General features: G+C 41.0%; 1 protein-coding gene across 4 annotated transcripts in view; it reads left to right on the forward strand.

Moving 5' to 3' along the window:
- Positions 1-289: 289 nt before the first annotated feature.
- SGIP1 (SH3GL interacting endocytic adaptor 1) overlaps positions 290-21,762 on the forward strand; it is a 198,199-nt gene continuing 176,726 nt past the window's right edge. For 2 of the 4 annotated variants that reach the window (XM_073234087.1, XM_073234095.1), the window contains exons 1-2: positions 290-860; positions 1,625-1,752. In XM_073234087.1, coding sequence (XP_073090188.1) covers positions 1,743-1,752 — 10 coding nt within the window. In that variant the 5' untranslated portion in view covers positions 290-860; positions 1,625-1,742. Of the gene's footprint in view, positions 861-1,156; positions 1,261-1,624; positions 1,753-21,762 lie in introns of those variants that run through there. The other 2 variants (XM_073234088.1, XM_073234089.1) reach the window with 2 other exon arrangements.

A 21,762-nucleotide genomic window follows, 5' to 3' on the forward strand; every position in this document is an offset into this window, starting at 1 on the left:
CAAAGGCTGAGCGACATTAAAAGCTCGTGGGCATATTTATGACAAATGTTTAATAGTAGTACTAGAGACTCAATGCTGATTATGTAATGCATCTTGTTTCTTAAAGTTATTTCATTTTATGCTCGCAATTGCAGTGTGATGGAATAGCTTTTCTCCTAGTCCATTAGCAGGTTGTAGAGGGAGGTATGCCCACTTCTGCTGTTGCCTCCTAGGGTTCTAAAGAGGCGTCTCCCTTCCTGCCCATCTCCTTCCTTCCCTTCTCCCTCCCCTGCTGCCTGCCCTCTCCCTTCTCCCTCAGCTGTCGGAGCCTGCTGGACGGAAACAGAGGATCCCGGGACCCCAGGGCCTTCTGAAAGGCTCTTGGGCCCCTGGAGACCAGTCAGGTGGCGGGTTCTTAACCCAAGCAGCCCGATGCCATAACCCTTTCCACTTAGGAAGCAGCACTGCCAGATCCCTTCCCTGGAAGCAGCAAAATCCCGGGCGCCACCCACCCCTCCGGGTTTCCACTGGGGTGAACCAATGGGCTTGCAGGCGATTACAGATGCCCGAGGCGCGTCGCTAAAAACGTGCCCTTCAGAAGAAAGTTGGTTGCCTACATGACTGCAGCTGGCAGCAGCGGCCACTCTCCATCTGGGCAAGCGAGACGGTTCCCGTGCGCGCCGGGCCGGGAGGACGCGCCAGAGCCGGACTCGGTGGCTGAGCCAAGCCGCGGCCGGCGGGCCCAGGGTGAGCGCGAGGAGGCGGCCTGCAAGCTGTTCCGCCCGGCTAAGGCCTCGCCTCCTGCCAGCTCCCCTGTCTCCCGCCTCCCGCCCCAGAAATTATCTCAAGCGTTGCCAGTTTGATTCCAGAGCCCCACTCGGGTGGGTTCTTTTGTTTCTTTGTTTTAATGACAGTTCCCAGCCCTCCGGCATGTCATGCGCGATTAATTCCCTGGCTCTCTTGAAGACAGTGGGGTGAAATTTCTTCCGCATCATCCTTTTGGGGATAATATGATGTGACGTCAGCCAGATTGATTTTTCTCTCTTGAACGAAAGAGTCACAGATGTGTGCGGAAGCCAGACACACTGACATTTGGAATTCCTTCAGGGCAAAGGAATGGGAGCTGAAAAGTGTACGGTCGAGACTTCAGGCTGCACGAAATTGTTAGAAGTTTTTCTTAAAAAAAAAAAAAAAAAAAACCTCCGCAGCAGCGAGCCACCAGGTGCTCCTTTCATACTAGAGTCTCCTGCTAAGGTGGCAGCGTCTGATAATTAATCGCGGGTACCAGCCGCTGCAATAGGCTTAAGAGGAGGGGCGGGGGGAAGTGCGTCACCAGGTGGGGAAGGGGCTATGCATTTGGTGACCTGCTGCGGGGGAGGGGGCTGGGGGTGGAGGGGAATAGGGACGGGAAATAGGTTCTGTGTGCACTCCGGAGGTATTGTGTCAGGAGATGCAGGCTGGCTACCATGTGACGCGGTCCAGAGCTGAAGGGATTGGCCGAGGCAGCGCAGGCGGTGCAGCTTGCCAGGCGTGCTGTTCCTCTCCCTTTCTCTCGCAGCATCTTCCCGGGAGCCTGGAGGTGAAGCAGCGCCAGCAGCGTCCATGGCCTGTCTTTGCGGTTAACATTTGTCTCCTTTGGCTTTAGCAACGGACGCAGCAGATCTCTGGGCAGCAGTGTTGTAAGGACTTAGCTGGGACGTGGAATCATCTCCTCCGGTATTTTTGCAGACTCCTCTGAAATTAAGGAATGCAATTCTGCCACCATGATGGAAGGTAGGATGCTTTCTGCTGTGGTTGACCGGCTTTAGGCAAGGTTTGGGCAGAACAGTGTTGAAGAATGTGTGCAGCCTGTTTGTGGCTGGTCTAGAACCTGGTTGCCAGAATTTGCAAGCAGAAACGCTGCAGTTTGCTTGCAGGCGACCAGGGTTCAGACTAATGGAATCAAACCACAGGGCTTGTTTAGCTCAGAATCTGCAGGGATCCCAGCTCTTCTGAGAGAAAAACCTAAAGTGCTTGCAGGGAGCTGAGTTGGAGCGAGGAAAGAGCTTGCAGAGCAAATAAGTTGGTTGAGAAGATAAGGTTTTTCTGCTCTGCGTTCCTGGGACTAGACTGATTAAACATTTACAATGGAAACTTGTTTTCTAAAATTGACATTAGGCAGGAGAGGTCATTGACAGAATTATGCATGCTGTCATCTTCAGTGAACTGTTAAAATTTTTTTAAGTTCTTGTGATGTTTTTATTTCTGCAGCTTACATCTTATTTTTCGGGTGAAAGGAGTAGCAAATTGGTCCATAAGCTATAGTTTTAAAGGACTGTCATTGCAACAGTATGAGCAATATGAGGAAAATATCTGGGCCTCTTGGCTCCTGATTCAGGGTCTTAATAGGTTAAAAGAAGAATGTGTGGTTCCCAAACACGTTCTCCATGCAATGGTTCTTAGCCAAGCATCATGATTACTTACTTATTACCTATTTGCATTCAATATTAAGTGTAAGGAGCAACTTTCCCAAGGGAGATGTTGTTTAAGCTATATTTTATTCTACTAAATTACTCTTACAAGCCTGAGTTAGTGACAGCCAAGACTGCCTCCAAAAAGCAGCAAGCTGATTAAGAAAAGAAGCAGGTAGTCCTACCCTGGCTTGGATTTTCTGTTTTCACACTACAGGATGGTGCAAAACTCCTGGCCTTTCCTAAGATGACAGGCAGAAATTTGTCCCCAGCCTGGATTTCACAATGCAGAATCCAGTGCATAATGGGTCTCAAATCAGCCATGAAAATGACAGAGAGGCCACTTCTTAAGCCGAGGTCTGTCCTAAAGACTTTAAACATTCCTTAGAAATTTATCAAAATGGAATAAGAGGAGGATGGTTTCAAAAAAGCAGCAGTAGAGCCTGTACTTATTTGGTAGAAATAAATCTCTTTGCTCTCTCTGTCATCATGTCAAACATTGTTAATGTGATTTGGGGGAGTGAAGAATACTATAGTCATGGCCCACAGATTTTAGAAAATAGCCTTAAAAGAGAGATTGTATGTCATTTTGTTATGGAGCCTCATCTTGTTTGCAAAGGGCTTTCAAGCTAGGTCTTAAAACATAGGCCTAAATAAACTGAGACTACTAACGCCCTAAGAGTAAATCATTTTTGTTAATTCAAAATGGATTTAATCTTTGGATAACAAAACAAATAGAAAGGGTATTACTAATATACTTCTCAATTAAAAACTCAAGTGGATTTCCCTCTTCAAAAAAAGAGTATCTGTCTATAGAGGCACTATATTTCTCTAGCTAAATTTCATATGGCAGTTCTTTAAATCTGCACAGGGTGTGGAAGATCTTTCATTTTACTTCTTGCCTTGCAAACTATGAAGTGTCTTCTTTGAAAGAAGTAGTATTTATAGATGCTCATTAATGCTTCTCCTGGTAATATTGTCTATTGTGCTATCCCAGAATGGCAGTTCAAAGCCCTGCGATAAGCTTATCTAAGCTACCTAAACTAAAATGAGAAATGTAACAAAGACTTGTGTTGGAGCTGAATTAGCACTATTGCTGTGGGTTTGCCAAATTTATCTAATGAAGGATGTTATCTTAGCACCATTATGAATTAGAGGTGACACTGTGGCTGCAGTTGCCTTCCAGAAGATGCTTGCAAAGAAAATTGTACTGGTGTTCCCATTGGCTTAAAAATTTAAATGCAACTAATAATTTTTTTTTAATTTACCCATAGTTCCTACTTACAATGCTTTTCAAGACTTACTATCTCAATAGTTCAGTGACCTTAGAAAGTCAGGTGGGAATCCTAAACAGAAATCAATTTGCCTATTGGTGGCCTTGTAATATAGCTGCTGGTCCTTGGGGCAATATATGCATATTTCTGATATTACATTTCAGAATTTCACCTCTGAATTACTCTTATTCTGAAGGCATGGCATAGCAGATATTATTTCCACTTATCTCATCCTGAGGAAGCTAGACTGTTCATCTATCACAATATATATCTTGGAAAGATAAGGAATCCCCTTAAAGGCACCCTCAAATCCTGTCATGGCAGCCCTCTGCTGAAACATCAGTGGGCTCTGAGAACGTCACCACACACCTCAGATAGTTAAAATGATGCCTCTTTTCAACTAGTACACATGTGTGTGTCTCCCTCTCTCTCACACACACACACATACACACACAGAGTTATACATATATGCAGTCATCCACACATACACGCTGTTCTAGAATAGGAGAGAAGCTACATTTGCACTTGTGACTGTGTACGTTTCTATATTCACCCAAGTGTTTTAGTCTGCTTCTTAAGAAGAACATGGCCATGGCAAGTTTTCAAAAGTACTTCTTTACTTTGCATAAATAAAAGTAAACATTCATCAGAATGGCTCATAGTTTAGTTGTGTGTTCTCATTTTAATGGAACAAGACATAGACTCCATTTATTCAATGCCTATTGGAAATTCTGATCAGAGATAAGAGATGTTACTACCTCCCCAGTGATCCTGTTATCACATAAATTTATAAAATAATTTTGCAACAATCTCATGCATGTTACCAGTAGTTTGTGATTCCATGATTCATTTCACATATTTTTACTTAAAACATATAATTTAAGAGGCTAGATTCATTGATTCCTTCATTCTTTATTTTTGGCAATGTTTAGAATTGGGTTGTGCCTTTCCTAAAGAATGCCGCATGCTGTGGAGCCTTATGTAGCAAGAATGTGAAGGGAAAGAGGATGAGCAAAGAGAGTTATTTGCTAAAGGGTGTATATATTGGCTAAATTTACAATGCAGTGTATGTGACTAGGGCAACTATTCAAGAGTTCTGTTGTTTTCCACATATTATTATTAAAGTTTGAAATGGCATTTTAGCTACCTCGTCTAAGATGAGTGAAACTCATCCGGTTTCTGAGGACATCTGTGTATTTGAAAGGCAGTCCCTGGGACTCTTTCCCTTGTTCATGCAGAACTCAGTGAACATGCTACTACACTTTTTAGCAGTTTGGGCTCTACACTCAGGCTTAGGTACTGTACTAGAAAGATAAGTTTTTGGATGCCAATAGTTTCATGCTGTGTAATAATTTTTAAAATTAAGCAAATTTTGAAGGGTTTACTGGGTTTAATGGCAATGTACAGGGCGATTTAACATATTTTATTATATTTACTATCACAATCACCTGCAAATAAATGTAATCTGCATACAGTACTTTGACAGTGCTTTTTCTAAATTGCAAAAATTAAGAAGAAATAATACACTGAGTTAGAAAAATGGTGGAATGCTTTTGAACCCAGGTTCTCTTAACAACAAAAATTGTGTTTTGAATTCTCATAACATTTTTAATAGGAATCTTTTCTTTTTACTTTGTATCCAGGTGGGCATGTTAACCTCACTGAAAACTACGATTTAGTTTCTTTGTTGAATTATTCTGTCTCTCTTTCAAATATGAGTACTCATAGAATCACACTTTTCAATTCCTTGATAATGTCTTTTATTTCCCAAATCACTATTTAGAAAACTTTAGAGCAATTCTAGATTCACTGACCTTCTGTTGTTGCAATGAACCTTATAACAGTAGAAGCTTTTTTTTTTTTTTCCTATCTAGAAAGAGAGTTTTATTCATTTGGGAAATTCTTTGATGTGATCAAAAAAGAACAAAGCATTTTGAAGCTGGAACTTTTCATTTTCCGGTTAGCTAAGAAGTTTTAAAGGGAATTCTTCTAACTCTTCTTCTGATCCCCTTCCCAGAAGTGGTGCAGTTATTCTGGAAAATCTCAAGCATGCATATAACATTTCTAATACATGTTCTGCCACTTACATAATTTCTCTCTTCCTCAGGACTCTGTGTGAGAAAGATGCTCCTTATATGCATCAGTTCCAACCCAATTCCAGGGGCCAACTTTGAATCTCCAAAAAAGAATATGTAGTCTTAAAAAAAAATCAACTTAGATAAACCATACTAGAAAACAGGATAATTTCTCTGTTGGATTTGGCACATACACTATCCCTGTTTCAAATAAACAAATTGCAGGAAATCACCAATTCACTATTTTTCTGTTACTGAAAGTTTGTAGATTGCTCACTTGAAACAAGTTTTGCTTCAGAAATAATGATATCAATGATTATTAGATTCTCATATTAGATCTGTCAAAAGGTTATTAACCCAGTACCTAGTTGAAATACTAAATATTTTCCATGAAATGTGTAAAGAACAGTACAGTTAGTATAGTAATCAGAAGAGAGCAGTGGCATTAAATTTGTTTTCATTTCCAAATCTTGCTATTTGAGGGAAAGAAGGTTAAATTAGGGGACAATGAGGAGATAGAAAATTTGAAGGGGATTTTTAGGTATATTTTCAGAATATTTCAGTATGTGTTAGAGACTTATGAGATTTTTCAATTATATTCAGTTTTACTTCCATACTTGTGGTTTGCTTTTTATTCATTCAATCTTATCATATCTACTACTGTTAAACTGTGATTACTTTCATTATGTAAACTCACAAAAGGAAGTAAGAAGGGTAGAGAGAATTGACTGAGATAACTATAAACCTGTAAAAGAGTTGGAAGGGACAAGAAATTTAAGGAATTATAATGAATATGGGCTCATGTCTGAAAAAGTCCCTGAGGAGAAATTAACTAAACAAGGAGAGGTCACAGATACAGGGAACTGGGGAGCATGGTAAGGGCAAGATCCCCTTGAGCAGGTAGTGGGTTGTGGGTTAGACAATGGAATCTAACTGGTTTATCTGCTGACTGCAAACTATTTCGATGGACACGGGATTGCTTGCCCCCAAGTGGGAGAGCTACTGGGGAAGGAGAGGGCTGTATCTCCATTCTTGGAAGCTGTATGCCACTTAACTACATCTACAGAATGTTAGAAAGATATTTGGTAGCTCTACTTAAATACATTATATCATGGTCATTGCCTTGTTAAAAAACTTCTATACCTTATCATTTCTCTTAAAATTCATTGCATACAGGAACACACACACTGGCCTGATGTGCCTCTTCAAGCTCATCTAGAGTGGCAACCTTACCGCCTGTCTCCAGTTGTTTAGAACACATACCTTCCTGCCTCAGAGCTTTTGATTTCCTAGGCCACTCCTTTACCAACTCAGGGAGAAATGGGTTCTTTTGTGGTCCCAGAAACACTGTCACCTCCTCGGGAGGCCTTTCGCATCATCTTTGGCATCCCAAGCTTCCAAACAGAGTCCATCTCAGTCCTCTCTGTCTCTCAGAGCTGTATTTATGATTCGTGGTTGTTCAGTGGTGTTTGGGCTGCATCTTTCACTTAGAGGTAAGTTCCATGGGGGTAGAAATCTGACTATCATATTCACTTCTGTGTCCTTCACTTTTGAATCACAGTGGACACTTAGCATATCCATTTAGTGAGTGAGTGAACAAAGCCAGAAATAAACAACTTCAATGACTTCATAGTCTACATTGTAAGGTATTATTTGGGGCATTATGGTGTATAGAAGATAAACAAGTGCTCAAATCTATAGGCTCACTGGGAAAACAAGATCTATAAACATGAAGTAATTGAGAAAAAGATAATGTATTATGGAATGCTAAATTGTGAGATACAAACACATTTTGAGAAGGAAAATAAAAGAAATAGTCTATTTGAAAATATGTCCTTGAGCTTGAAATATTTTGTGATGAGCTTGAAATATTTTGTGATTAGCAAGGAAATGATTTCATAATAGAGACAAATTATAACACAGCTATCTCAAGAAATTCCCAGGGGCAGTGTTATCAATATCCTATACTTACTTTTTTCTTTTATCTCCCCCTTCTGCTTTCCTTGTATTTCTGCCTTGCCTGTCCTTACTTCTCTCATTTTTTCACCCCACCTTTCTCTTCCTGAGCTTTCTTTCCTTTTCTTTGGTTTATGACCAATCTGAAAAGAGTGGCTTCTAAAGTTAGAGAGTTTGACTTAGAATTTGGGAAAGAATTTTTAAATAAATAGATGAATGTAAATGAGTGTGACATTGCAAAATGTATTTGTGTGTGCAGTAGCAATGTGATGGCATGTGAGATTTTTCAGATGCCAGATTATTCCTCATTGGGGAATCTTTTAACCATAGAGGCTCAGTATGTTCACTGAATTTGTGCAGTTTGGAATTTTTGATAGAAACAGCCTGGTTCCAGAAATAAGACTTAGATTTGAGTCTAAGTATTGTGACTTTTTGGCTGTATGCCTGAGAAGATTGCTTTATCTTTCTGGGAGACTCAGAGAGGTGATATACAAATGGACACCTAGGAGTCTAGCAGAGGAAAGCCAGTTTCCCTTTGCAGAAGTCAGTCAGCCTGAACCTGTGTTATCCGTGTGTCCAGTGACCACAGGGCATTCAGAAGCCTGACATTCTGATACTGGTTCTGTGACTGTCTTATGATGATGCCTCTCAGACTCATTCTTACCACATAGCTAAGTAAATGGGTGAATATTCTTGCTCCTGCCTTAATGGTTCCAAGCCCAAAATTAGAGCTGAGAGTTCAGCTGCAACTCTAGGCTGGAACATTTACATGCAAGAGAAACAGCCCCGTGGTAAGGGCAACTTAAGAATCAGAATCACACATCAATTCAAAATGTTTTGGCTATATACCAAAGACCTTTGTTTTTATTTTTTGCTCATATCAACTTTTGTGTTATGTGTCAAGACTAGTATTTTAGGATTTCTTAAAAGGCCATGTAAAGTGACTCATGTTGCATGTCTTTAACAAACAAAACAGTATAACGAGGGGGATACCATGCTTACTTAGTACATTGTCATAAGATTATGTGATATGTGCACATGCTTCAGATTTTCCAAAATGCTTCCTTCATCAACAGGTATAGAGGGAGCCTCTTCCCTAGTCTCAGGTGCTGTTCTAGGCACCCTGATTCTGATAGCAAAAAAAAAAAAAGGCTGCGATAGGGTCCGTCCTCAGAATCTTAGAGTCCAGTGCATGTTACTACATAGTTGTGTATGTTTTTATTCTCACAACATCTCTGTGTGGTGGAAAGAATGGGTATTACTATCCTTATTTCAAACAGGAGAAAATGAGGACCCAGTGAGGTTAAGTGACTTGTTCAAGGTGACCACCTTTCCAAATGGCAGAACCAGCAGAAAAGAAAAAGTGGCATTTGCCCCACACTTTTTCAGATGTTTTCATATTTATTATTTCTTTTGATCTTCACAATGACTCTGTGTCACATGCTTTTTATTTGTATAATGGTGTAGGTGGGGAATCCTGCTCGTATCTGAAATTGTTTAGCCTAGGTCTCCAGCTGACAAGCAAATGGCAGATTGACTAGATTTGGCATGGTATTTCAAAAGACTAGTTTATTTTATTATCAGGCCATGATCCTCTGGACCAGCCATCAGCCCGAGGGAGGCCACTGAACCCAGAGGAGGTTTATCCCCATGGGTCCCTCTCACTGACACTCACTGCTCTCCTAGAGCTGTGATGAGAAGGCACATGTGATTTCACTAGGCCAGAGGACTCTATAAACTTTCACAGTTTACAGTCTACAAAACATTTTATTCAAAAGCCTGGCTCCCACTATGAACAAAAGCCCTTTCTCCCTAAGGACAGCTTGCTGTTCACTGATATTCTGTGAAAGCTTTGACCATTATCATGAAACAAGATGGTATGTGTCATCACTGACATTAACCAATCTAGTCTAAATTCATTTCAGAGTAGAGGAAGCCAAGGGCAAGTGAAATGACTTACCCAGGGATTTTTATTCTCTCTGGAAGAGGACAGGCCAAAGTTTATTTTAGTAATGATTCCCAAAATCTGAATAGACAAGGACTTGGATCCCATGGTATCTTTCACATTCAAAGGTGCTGAGGTGACTGGGGTGGCTGCCCAAAGACATATGAACGAACATGTCCCCAGGGTCTTCGCTCTACTGTGCACACACACAATGGGGCCATTTATAGCTCTCGCCTGTGCTGCCATGTCTCATGAGTCTGCTGTCAGTGAGTCAGTGCTTGATGGAGGGAAGGACCAGGGCTTGCAGGAGCTGTGTCTCCTGACTAGCTGGGTGACCTTGAGTGAATCCTGGAACTGCTTTGGCCTCAGCATCCCCGTTTGTAAGGTAGGAATAATGCTGACTCCCTGCCTTGCAGAGTTATTGTGAAGATCAAAAGAGATAATAAATATGAAAACATCTGAAAAAGTGTGGAGTAAATGCCAGTTATTTTCTCAGATGGTTCTCGCAGTATTACATATGGGTTTCTTAGCATTCAGTGGATAGGAATTACAGCTTGCTATTCTGCTTGTCAAGTAGATTATTCCTTTACCTCTTCTTCAGATAGGCCTCACAGAGTCCCCTCTTCTTGTCACTATACTGTTAATTACTAGCATATTCTACCTTCCTCTCTTCTTAGTGTCCATGTACCACACTATCTCTTTCTTGACCACAGAAGCCATCACTAATTGATCACATACATCTTTCTCTCTGGATTCTGTATCTTCCTCAACATTGTATTCCAGGCCACCTCTGCCATTTGATTGGAGTTGGCACATAGATATCTTTGTTTTCTCTACCATGGGCAGTTTCCCAAACTTGACATACAGTGAATAAAACTGAATGCAGGTGGTCTAACTGTGCACCCAGCCTTTGCAAATGCACTCAGTGAATCACTGAAAAATGACATGTGATAAATTGCTCATGGCACTAGTTATGACAGCAATGGTAGGAAATGGTCTGTAAACCCTGTAGCAGGTAGGACCCTACTCCTGTGCTATCAACTTTAACTATCAAGTTTCTCTTAGCATCCTTGTACCCCCAGTTCAGAGTACTGAGACTACCAAGTAGCCAAGCCATAGTGTTTGGATTCATTCCTGATTCCTCCTTCCTGCCTCATATCAATAGGTCCTCTAGAGCTGTGTATTATCCTTCTTAAATAGCTCTTGATTCTGCTCTCTCTTGCATCCCCCATTACCACACCTGATCCGACCTTGCTGCTTCCATCCATCCACCTCACAACCACCAAAGAGATCCATTTCCTCACCTGCCTTTGATTGTCCCTTCCCCATGCTTCCTAGATGAAGTGTAAATGCCTCCATGGGCTGTGGGACGCTTTCACACGCAGCTGCCTTATACTCACACCCTCACTGCCCCAGCCAGACAGGAACTCCTTGCCCTTCTCCTTCCCTTGCATATGCTGTTCCTCCCCTTGTCTGTAAGGTAACACTATGTTCTGATCATTCAAGGTCCAGCAGAAGGGCCTGTCTTCAACGAAGCCTTCCCACAGTCCCCAGGCTGAGGATGAGGAGCTCCCCATGCTCACTTAGCTCTCAGTTTTCACCCTCCAAGGCCACATCACAGAAGGTTTAAAAGCACTGGCTTTCGTGTCACACTGACCTGGGTCAAAACCCCATGTGTGCGACCTTGGGAAGCTAGTGAACCTGTTTCCTACTCTGGAGAAATGGGAGTGGTAGTATCTTTCTCATGTAGCTTACAAATCATTTAAGGTTGTAAGGATTAAATCAGGAAATTCTCCAGAGATGCAGAACCCGTAGGTGGAGAGAGACAGAGAGATTTTTAAGGAATCGGTTCATGGACTGGCATGGGGAGTCCAAAATCCACAGGGCAGACTGGCAGGCTGGAAATTTAGGGAGTGGTTGATGTTGCAGTCTTGAGGCAAACTGTTGGGCTCTGAATAAATCTTAGCTGCTATTTTGTGTTCTTATACCTTTTTTGGTTTCTCCCTGAAAAAAACCAAGGACTCTGCCAGAGCAGGGACCATGTCTGATTCATTTTTGTATTCCCAGTGTGTGGCATGTTAAGTGCTCAGTAACTATCCAGTGAGTGAATGAGTCCTGCTGAGGGATCACAGACTTCTGCGGTGATATTCAAGCCACTCAGTGTATGGTTACCGTGAGAATTAAGTGAGTTAACATATACAAAACACTTAGAAGAGTATTTGAACCATAGGCAAGGCGTATTGAATGTTATTCTGCTGGGCACATCAAAGGCTGCAGTATGTTTCCTGGATGCCAGGCAGCACCCGGGATTGCACCCCCTCTGTTCCCCCCAAGGACCCATCTGCTGCGTAGGATCACACTGGCTGAGAGCCACCATCTGGTTCCAGGAGCATGCAGTTAATCCAGTACCTCACACATTCTGCTGGACTCCTTTAATTGTTCTCCCTGCATTTTAAGAAAGACCAGATTTCATTGTAGAAAACTTGGAAAATAGGAAGGTACAAAGAAGAAATTGCAATCTCCAGTAATCTCATGATTATGAAATAACAAACCACTGCTACAGTTTGCTGAGTGAAGGACATGGGCTTTGGGGACAGTATGAAGCTCTTTAAGCCTCAGCAATATCAGCAGTGAAGTGGGTGAAATGACATCTTCCACATAAGATTGTGGAAAAAATAAATGATTTTCGGACTTCACTTATCACTTATATTAAGTGCTAAGTGAACGCTTGCTCTTAATAGCTTTATAGTCAAAAGATTTATTTATGTTAACCCAATATTTTAAATTAAGGAATCATTGATACACAATCTTATGAAAGTTTCACATGAGCAACATTGTGGTTATTACACTTGCCCTTCTTATCAAGTCCCCCCACACACCTCATTACAGTCTGTCCATCACGTAGTAAGATGTTATAGAGACACTACTTGAAAGAACCCAATTTTGTGAATGCTTGCTCTTAATAGCTTTATAGTCAAAAGATTTATTTATGTCAAAGAATTCAATTTTATCAGTACATATATATGCACATAGGATAGTGGTTACAATCGAATGCAAAGTGAAAAAGTGGGTGTATTGTAACCACAATCCTAGGCAGTGTGTATATTGTTTTAAGAGCATAGGATCTGGGATGAACTTGCCAGATGCAAATCCTGACCCTTCTACACTTGCCAGATGTGTGAGTTCAGGCAAGTTAACCCCTCTGTGCTTAGTTACTTCTTTTTCTGTAAGAGATAATCTCTATCTGAAAAGGTTATTATAAGGATAGAGTGACTTTAATACATTAGACAGTTATTACTTTACTCTAAAATATAATTATATATACATGTGTGTGTGTGATGTATAATATACACAAAGAACAGCATTTGGTTCAGGGTTAATGCTCAGTTAAGAAGTATTAGCTATCATTATCATCTCCTGAAATCTTCTCTAAAGCATTGCTTTTACTTGCTGTATCATATCCCATTGCATCATAATTTATTTTACTATTCCCCTGTTATCAGACATTTAGACTGTTAGCGGGAGCTTGATTTGTGTATTGAGCTAGAATGGCTCATATTAATGAGTCACATGGTATGGTGCGAATTCTTAGTTCTCATTTACTCAGACAGCTGGGTGGGGTGGTGAGAGTTCCGTATTGAGGGCTTGTCCTGGCACTGCTCCCGCCAGCTGAGTGGCTGTGGACACACCATTTAACGTTGGGAAGAGAAAGCAGAGTAGCAGAAAGAGAAATTGATTTTAATTTAAAAATCTCCAACATCTCCTGGCAACAATCCTCTTTAGCTATGAGGATAAGGCCAAGAATTTGCCAGGTGGGTAGGGATTGGTTTATGTGATGCCCTCCTTGAAGCCCTGGCTGTGTATCTTGGGCAAGTCACCATCTCTTTATTTTCCCATCTGGAGAATGTTGCATGAGAGGAGCTTTCCCACCTTTCTCACGTGTTTGTAAATATCAAAGTGCAAGATATATATGAAAGTATTTTGAAAGCTGTACATCTTTATATGAATCTAACATAGTATTAGCACATTTATTATATTTAGTACCTTGGAAGCTGTTTTCAATTGAAGGGTTAGGTTAGGTAGTTTTGAAGATGCTAACTAGCTTTAAAATTCTGTGCTCTTGTACTAGGGTTTCAGGGTGTATCCCTTCTAGAGTTCATTAACCCTTCTCCCCATACCTTCCACCTTTCATGCATTTAAATGGTTTTCTCCATGTCTGGATACCAGGAGAAAACACCTTTCCTAATTTCATGAATTGTTTTTTTTGAAAGGGGAATGCTATATATAATTTTGTTAAACTGGATAAAAATATTGTTTCTAATAATGAATATATAGTGGGACAACTTAAAATAAATTTTAATGTATGTTCAACTGGAATCTACCTTGGCCTACTTAAAAGACCAAATATAGTTCTATATATAATTTCAGCAGGGTGTAAGCCACTCAATCTAATTGCCAGATCAAATGATTTAATCTGGACTTCCTCTCTTGAGTGTTCTGCTATCTTCTATCTTGTGGAAACCTACTTCAAGGTGTACATTGAAGAACTGAGTTCATTGCTGTCTTGATAAATTTTGACTAAGATACAGAGGAAGTGTTTTAGTGGCTGTGGAATGCTATGAACTAGCCATGGTTCGGGATGTGAGGTGCAAATGAGCAAAACACATGGAGTCCTTGTGTTTGTGGAGCTTGCATTTACTGTGAGGAGACAAGACTAACAGACCAAATGAACAAACGAGATGATTTCAGATGGTGGTGAAATCAATGAAACAAAAGAGAATCATGTAGAGGAGAATGGGGAGTGAAGGAAGGCACTGATGCTGAGACCTCTTCTCACAGTGACCTGTAAAGTCTGGGGACAGAGTACTCAGGAGTGAGAGGTGCAGGGGGAGAGGGCCTGGAACTCGGTAAGCTCAAGGAACAGAAGGAAAGCCAGTGTGGCTGGAGACCAGCGGAAGAGTGGGAAGGATCCAGGAAAGAAGGGAGGCAAGATTCAGGGCAGGCAGAGCCTTGTGATCAATGAAGATGGATCTGGAATTTACTCAGAGGTAATGGAAAGGCACTGAAGGGGTTTAGGGAGAAAGAAGGTCATGCTCCCATTTGCATCTTAAAATGGTTACTTTGGATATTTGGTTGGACTTGAGTAGGTACAGGTGGTATTCTGTTGTTTTTTGAGAGGAAAGTATTTTGAATTTGTGTTTGAGTGGTAAGCACTCTGATTTTATTTAAATTTCATGTTTATTTTCAGGAAAAGAAGAGGGATTGGAAGGTATTGCGGTACCCTTCCTCAAACCCGCTTGGATCCTTTACTGCTGAGTTCTAAAGGCTCAAAGTGAAGGTTTAATTCAGTTACTAAATAATCTCTTTTTCTCACCCAAATGGTTCTGGTATTAAAATTTTTTCCAAGGCATGTTGACAGGTAAAAAAAAAAGTGAAGATATTAGAGATCCAAGATACCATGCTTTTCTTCATGTACTTCTTTTTAAATGGCTTTGAAGCACTTCAATTCTTTGATAGTCATTGTGATATTGAATTGAATAGTTTATTAGACTGGTTTTCATTACTGAGGAGCTTTCTCTCTAGGCCAGATCAGAAAGACAGAAGTATTTAAGACAACTTCCTGTTGACAAAGGATGACCTCCCCATATGCCATTTTTCTCTGCAATGTTTCCATTAAATATTCTTTGTCTTCCCGGAATTTCATTGGTGGAGATCCCTATTGTCTCCCTTAACTAGATCGCCTGTGCATGCCTCCAGCACCTCTCTTCCTACCTGCAGGTGCTGGAACTGTCTATGCTCTAAAATGTATTCGTAACCCAGGGGAAAATACTATGAGGCTTCCTCCAGGTGGGGCTTGTTCCTGCTCCAGTCTTCTGTATATTAAGGACTCTGGTTTTCTTTTCTAACTCCTTGTCTGATGTAGCTGGTGAGTGCACAGACTCGAAAGTCAAAACAGATCTGGGTTCAAATTCTGCCTCTGCAGCTTACTTGGCTGCATACCTTTAGGCAAGCCTGAGCTTCAGGTTTATTTCACATTTCCTCTCCCCCTTCCTTCCTTCCTTTCCTTTTTAATCTAACAAAAATTCACAAAATTGTCAGCAAGTATTTATGGAGGCTCCAACCAAATGCTAGGTGTATATGGTGAGCAAACTTCATGGACACAGGCTTTGTGGAGTTTACAGAATAGTCGCAAAGATGTTAAATTAATACAGACAACTAAATGATTGTAAGTGAGCAAAGCACTGAAAGGGATTCTCAAAGTATGGGACCTATCCTGGTAAGGTGGAGATGAATCAAAGTTGTTGCGAGCATACATGACACTGTGCTTTTAATATATTTTCTGTGACCTTTGTGTCCAGCTGATCATAGCTGGTCATTATTATTATCATTGCTGTTCTCATTGTTAATATTACCTACACCCCATGCCAGTATATATCCTTGACATGGTGAGTTTTCCCAGAACTTGCTGCATGGTGCTCCGGAAATACCTACTGATTCTGCTCTTGCTTACTTGCCTGGAGCCGCTGGGCATGTGCCCCCCTACTCCTGCCAGCTTTCCCCAGTTTCTGACCTACTATCTAAACAGCTCATGGAGCTAGCTGTTCATGTTTTGGGTTCCATCCATGCCTGACTCTGCCAGATTCCTTAGAAGACTCCTGGTCTTATTGCTCTCTCTCCGGAATGAGTGTCCACCAAATCCCAATATGACATCTGTCTTGTTGCTGTGCTATTCCAGAAGGAAGAAGGAAAGTTTCAGAAATTGTCTAAAACAACAAGAGAGTGCCTCCCTCTGTGCTTAAGCCCTTTTGAAGAGCTCTCTGCTACACCCATTCTATACTATTAGTACCTATTCCAGTTGAATTATGAGCCTGAGGGTTATGTCTTGCCATTGTTTTCTAGGTCTTTCCTATTCATCACTGACCTAGAGACTAGGCCGTAAATCTAATCCTTAGACTTATCTATGTCTGCATACCAAAGTCTGTGAAAATATTTTTTTAAATTGTTGACATTATCAGTGCATATGCAATACATGCATCTATGCATGGTGAACTCTTGATTTTCCTAGCTGATTGGTGAGAGGAATAGCGCTTTATGGCCACTGGCTCTGAATCACCTCTTCTACTGAGTTGCTTATACGGACTTTAGTTCTTACTTTTCTTCGTACTCTCTGACTAGACCTTACTAAAGATAGCAACCCTGTAACTTACAAAAAGACAGCTGCCCTGGAAGAACCCTAGATCTCTGGATATTGCATAATAAGAAATACTAAGAGTAACGTTATCCCTGAAATGTGCCATAATTTCTCGTAACAAGTAGGTGCAGCTATAAACACTGCCTCTCCCCAAGGGGAGGAAATGTTCAAATAGAGTTCAGATTTTTTAATGTAAAAATAGCTACTATTTCTTGAGCCCCTGCTATGTGCCAGAAACCATTCTTAAATATTCTAGAAGTATTTATCTTATTTAATCTTCACCATTCTATGAGGTCGATACAATGATAAGTTATCCCCACTACATAGATGAGAAAACTGAGGACCAGAGAGTTTATGACTTGTAGGACTTGAAACACTGATCTGACTCCCAAATTTACACTGTAAACCATTAACTAATATTGGCTCTCAATTTTTATCTTTGAGGAATTATGCTTCCTTATTTTCCCACATAAGCGCAGCAGAGGGACATTACCTATGCCACAACAGTTGGTAGTTAACACAAGTAATATTATTACAATGTGCTTACCTATTTCTTCTCACCAGTTGAAAATTAAATTTGAGGAGGTGCTTGTCCAGTTCTGTTAAAAATTTGAAATATCTGTAACACGTTATATAAAAATGGTGGCATATAAAAAAAAGTAGATAATTATAGAAATAACAAAACTATTATCCAGGAGGTCTTTGTTCTAACTGTTTTTAATCATATTCATTTGCAGTTCCTCACATGTGACTTGACAGGTTCCTGTGGCAACTGTACGTTCAAGGCAACTACAGTAAACTATGTTGGGTGTTTCAGAGAAATTTTCAATGCCTTCTTCAGTACTTACTGCACTTCTGTGTTAGAATGAGGAATCTATTTCCCCTTTTAGCTTAACAATCTATTGGACACATCTCCTGGTTTCACAAATAATAGAATTTTTATTTTAGAGCATTTCAGAGGCAACTCAACCATCAGTGGACTTTTGTTTAGTATGAGAAATAAAGCCATTCTGACTCTGTGGTTTGGAAAAGGTTATAGTTCCCAATTGCATATTAATAGCTTCATTGTAGTCAAGGCTTAACACTGCTTTCAATCTTAATATTCCTGACAGATGCTCAGTCCTCAATAACTAAAATAAAATATGTATTTAGAAATGTGTAAAAATTTGCACATCCTCTCCAAGTTTATTTATAAACCCAAAATAGAGTGTTTATGCTGTTTACTCTGCAGTAAATACAAGCACAGCCTTTAGGTATTGCCTTTTTACTTGCATGCTGGGTTTTTTTTTCTCACCAGTTCTTTAGTCAGAGCAGGAAAAATAACCGAGTATGGTTGAACTCCATATGTAAGGCGCATGTCCTCAATGTGTGCAAAAGCCCAAAACTCTTAGATTCTGAGGGGAAAACTGGCTCACAAAAAGGTGGGCTACAGGCACCTAAGGATGGTAGTAAAGATTGTTGTCATTATTATTACTATGTATAATTTATCAGCAGGCCAAGCTCTGAATGTGGGGCTGTATAAATGGCCTATCACCCATTTCTCACCATAAACCATGAAGATTAATCTTAATCCCATTTGATGAATGAGAAAAATAAGCCTTAAGGTCACATGCACAGTTAGGAAGTGGCAGAGCAAGGTGGGACCACTGAGTCCCAGTCCTGTGCTCTCTGAACCTCGGTGTTTAAGTGACTGCCTGGCATCACTGCGGCCTGGCTGAGGGAGCTGGATTGGGGAGGCTCTTGCCCATTGCCATATGAGGCCTCTTTACCACCATTCACCACCCCGTATGAGCTCTTGAGTGTGCCTGTTTTTCTGGCTGTGTATTGTAAAGATCTTTACTGACTTCAGCAAACGCGTTCGGCAACACCGTTTCCGGGCTGTGCTGCACCCGTTCCCTCTCTCGGCCCTTCTTCCCTGCGGCGTGTGCTGTTCTGCGCTGTTGCGCTGCTCCCGCCTCTCCGCAGTCCTCTGTGTTCTCTTACCTGGTTTGCATTGCGCTGCTGCTTGCTGGCGCCCCGTGGGCTCTGCCCTTCCTGCTCCCCTCCCTCAGTCAGTGAGGAAGCAGCTGAGCAGCGCTGGTGAAACAAGCAGCCCTGTGAGTTAAGGCACTTGGGTCAAATCCTGACCCCTTCACTTCGTAGCTGTGCAGTCTGGGCTCATTTAATTGTCTTTGCTGTGCCTCTGTTTTCTGTTATCTCAGCTTTAGAATCAATACTAAATACTAATACCTACCTCAGACTTATTGAGAGGAATAAACGACCTAACACATACATACACAGAGCTGAGCTTAGTGCCTGGCACATAATAATTGCTCACCTAATCAATCTTTTTATTTTTATTTTTACATTTGTTTGATGGAAGGTAGTTTATATCAGGAAATCCCATCAGTTGTTTGAGAGAGAAATGACTTCAACCTCTACAAAGAAAACCCTTCCCCTAGGGAGAAAGCAAACAAGCTCTCACTTTTAAGATGCTTCCTATTCCTTCATTTTCAAGTTCCCCTTGGCCACAACAAAGCGAGCTGGCTGACTGCCCCTGGGACCTCAGAGAGCAGTACATCAGCCAAGTTTTGTTTTTCTCTTAACTCTTGCAGTTCCTGTCTCTTCAACTCTCTGCCACCCACACGCAGGCAGGCGGCTGTTGGCAATCGCTCTGCGTTTGGGGTGTGGTTGGCCTGGGTCTTCTAGCCTGAGGGGCTGGGCAGAAATCTGAGGAAATATTGGCTTTCTGTTCACTTGCCCCACAGCTGTCATGCTGTCATGCGTCAGAGCATGTAGGACAACCTCGTGTGCAGGTGGGGAGGGGCAGGGGTAACGAAGAATCCAAAATGGCTTTCTGAGCCCCTGTGCCCAGTACTTTTCATGAAGCATTTCATCTGATACTCACTGTTTCTTCTTGCGTATGGTATTTTTTTCCATCTTTAAAATAAGGTTGTCAACAATGAGGCCAAGAAAAATTCAGTCATTTGACTAAGCACAACCTCTGTGCTCTTATCTACCTCACAGTCCAGCTCCCTTCACTTTGCTGTACACCCTCATTCCTAGACTACCCTCTTCTGGCTTCAGTTTCCTCATCTGTAAAAGGATAGGGCTTGGCACGACGATTTGGAGTTCCTGTCTGGCTCTGATATCTGGTGCTCTGGTTCAGCATACAAGTTTAGGATCACTGCTGTTGGTGGCCACTCTGAGAGTCCACCCCAGTGTGTATGGACTGGCCTCATTTGCTCATTGCTGCTTGGTTTATGCTGCATCTGTCTGGGACTGTCTAAATCACATTCCAGCCCCTGTTACTATGTCTCCCATACCATCTAAACACACTTTGTTCCATTACTGATGAGTAGATGCTCCACAGAATCCAATAGAACTTCAAGAATTCTCTTCTGGGAGTTGCTGAATATATGATACCTCGATCCACAAGTTTATATATACAATTTCAGAAGAAGAGATGCTCTGAAGACTTTAAGCAAGCTTAAAGTCAAGTGCAAAAGACAGGGAGTCCAACAGTCATTGAGCTCTACTGGGTTAAATATATTTTGCTTTGTTTTTCACAGTCTTGTGAGATTCGTACTTTCACCTAGGCTCAGACAGAATAAGGTATCATAGCTTGTGCAGAGAATTCCAATTTGTCTGCCTCTTTTTTTTATGATACTCTGATCTTACCCTTGGTGTTTAGTAAAAAGAAGCACTAGATTGGAAATTTCATTCCAGCTTTGCTACTAATTTTTAATGTGCTGTTTTGACTAAGACACTCATCATTGATAAAAATCAACCTATAAAATTGATGATCTTTAAACTGAGTAATCTTAGAGATTCTGTATCTTGAGCAGTGTTATTGTTTTAATCAACTCAACTGGTTAGGGGAATGTGGAATCACCTTTTATGATTCTTCTCTATCTCACAGGCTGAATCACCAAATACCATCACTTCTGTCTTCAAAATGCCTCTCTGTATTTTTCTTTCATATTTCTGTCACCCAATACTATAAACCTAGACCTTATTTCACTACCAAAATCCTGAAATATATTGAAAGCTGTCCATACTCCCCGGCTTTGTCAAATTTCCCTCCCAGTCCTTCATGTGTGTCATATACATATTTGCTCACATCTCGCTCTTGTTTGAAACCTCCATTATTCCTTCTCTATCAGTTGCAGTATCAGGTTCTCCAGGCTTTCAGAAGCAGAAACTGCCTAAAACAAACTTTTAGTTCTCCTGTGTCCACTTCTTTATCTTATCTCTGAACCTTTGTCAAAGCTGTTTTCTGCAACTCTCTTCATTGAATTCTTCCAAGTCCTTCAAGGTCCAGCCCAAGAACAAAAAGAGCCCTTTCCCTCTTGTTCATCAAAAAGGATGTATCCTGAGCCCAGGCACAATGTCAGGCACATAATGAGTATTTAGTAAATATTTATTGAATTAATGTATCACTCCCTTCCACAAAGGTATCCTTGACTACTTCATCTTACATTCACATCAGGATTCATTAAAGCCCAGTGGTACCAGTTTAGCAGCTCTGTGGTCTTACAGCATCAAGAGTTGCTTTGTTTACATTCACTTAAGGAAGAATAAAATCAGTGACATCAAAGAAGAATTTTGAATTGGTTGAATTCTAGCCCTGGCCATTTATTTATAGACCGGGGAGGAGGAAGCTCTTCTTATGTATTAAGCCTTGTTCTGAGTACGGTATCTATACTTTACTCATTGAACCATTACAACAACCATATTGTGAGGTAGGGGGCTGTATTATCCCCATTTAACTGATGTGAAAACTGAGGTCCAGACAGGTTATGAAAGCTAGAACATGGTTAAACCATGGGATTCTGGCTACAGTGTACAAATGTGAGCATTATACCATTCACCTCTCACATCACTGCAAAACACAGGAAAATATAGATTG

This window comes from Manis javanica, chromosome 4 (genome assembly GCF_040802235.1).
Source record: "Manis javanica isolate MJ-LG chromosome 4, MJ_LKY, whole genome shotgun sequence".
NCBI classification, from domain to species: domain Eukaryota; kingdom Metazoa; phylum Chordata; class Mammalia; order Pholidota; family Manidae; genus Manis; species Manis javanica.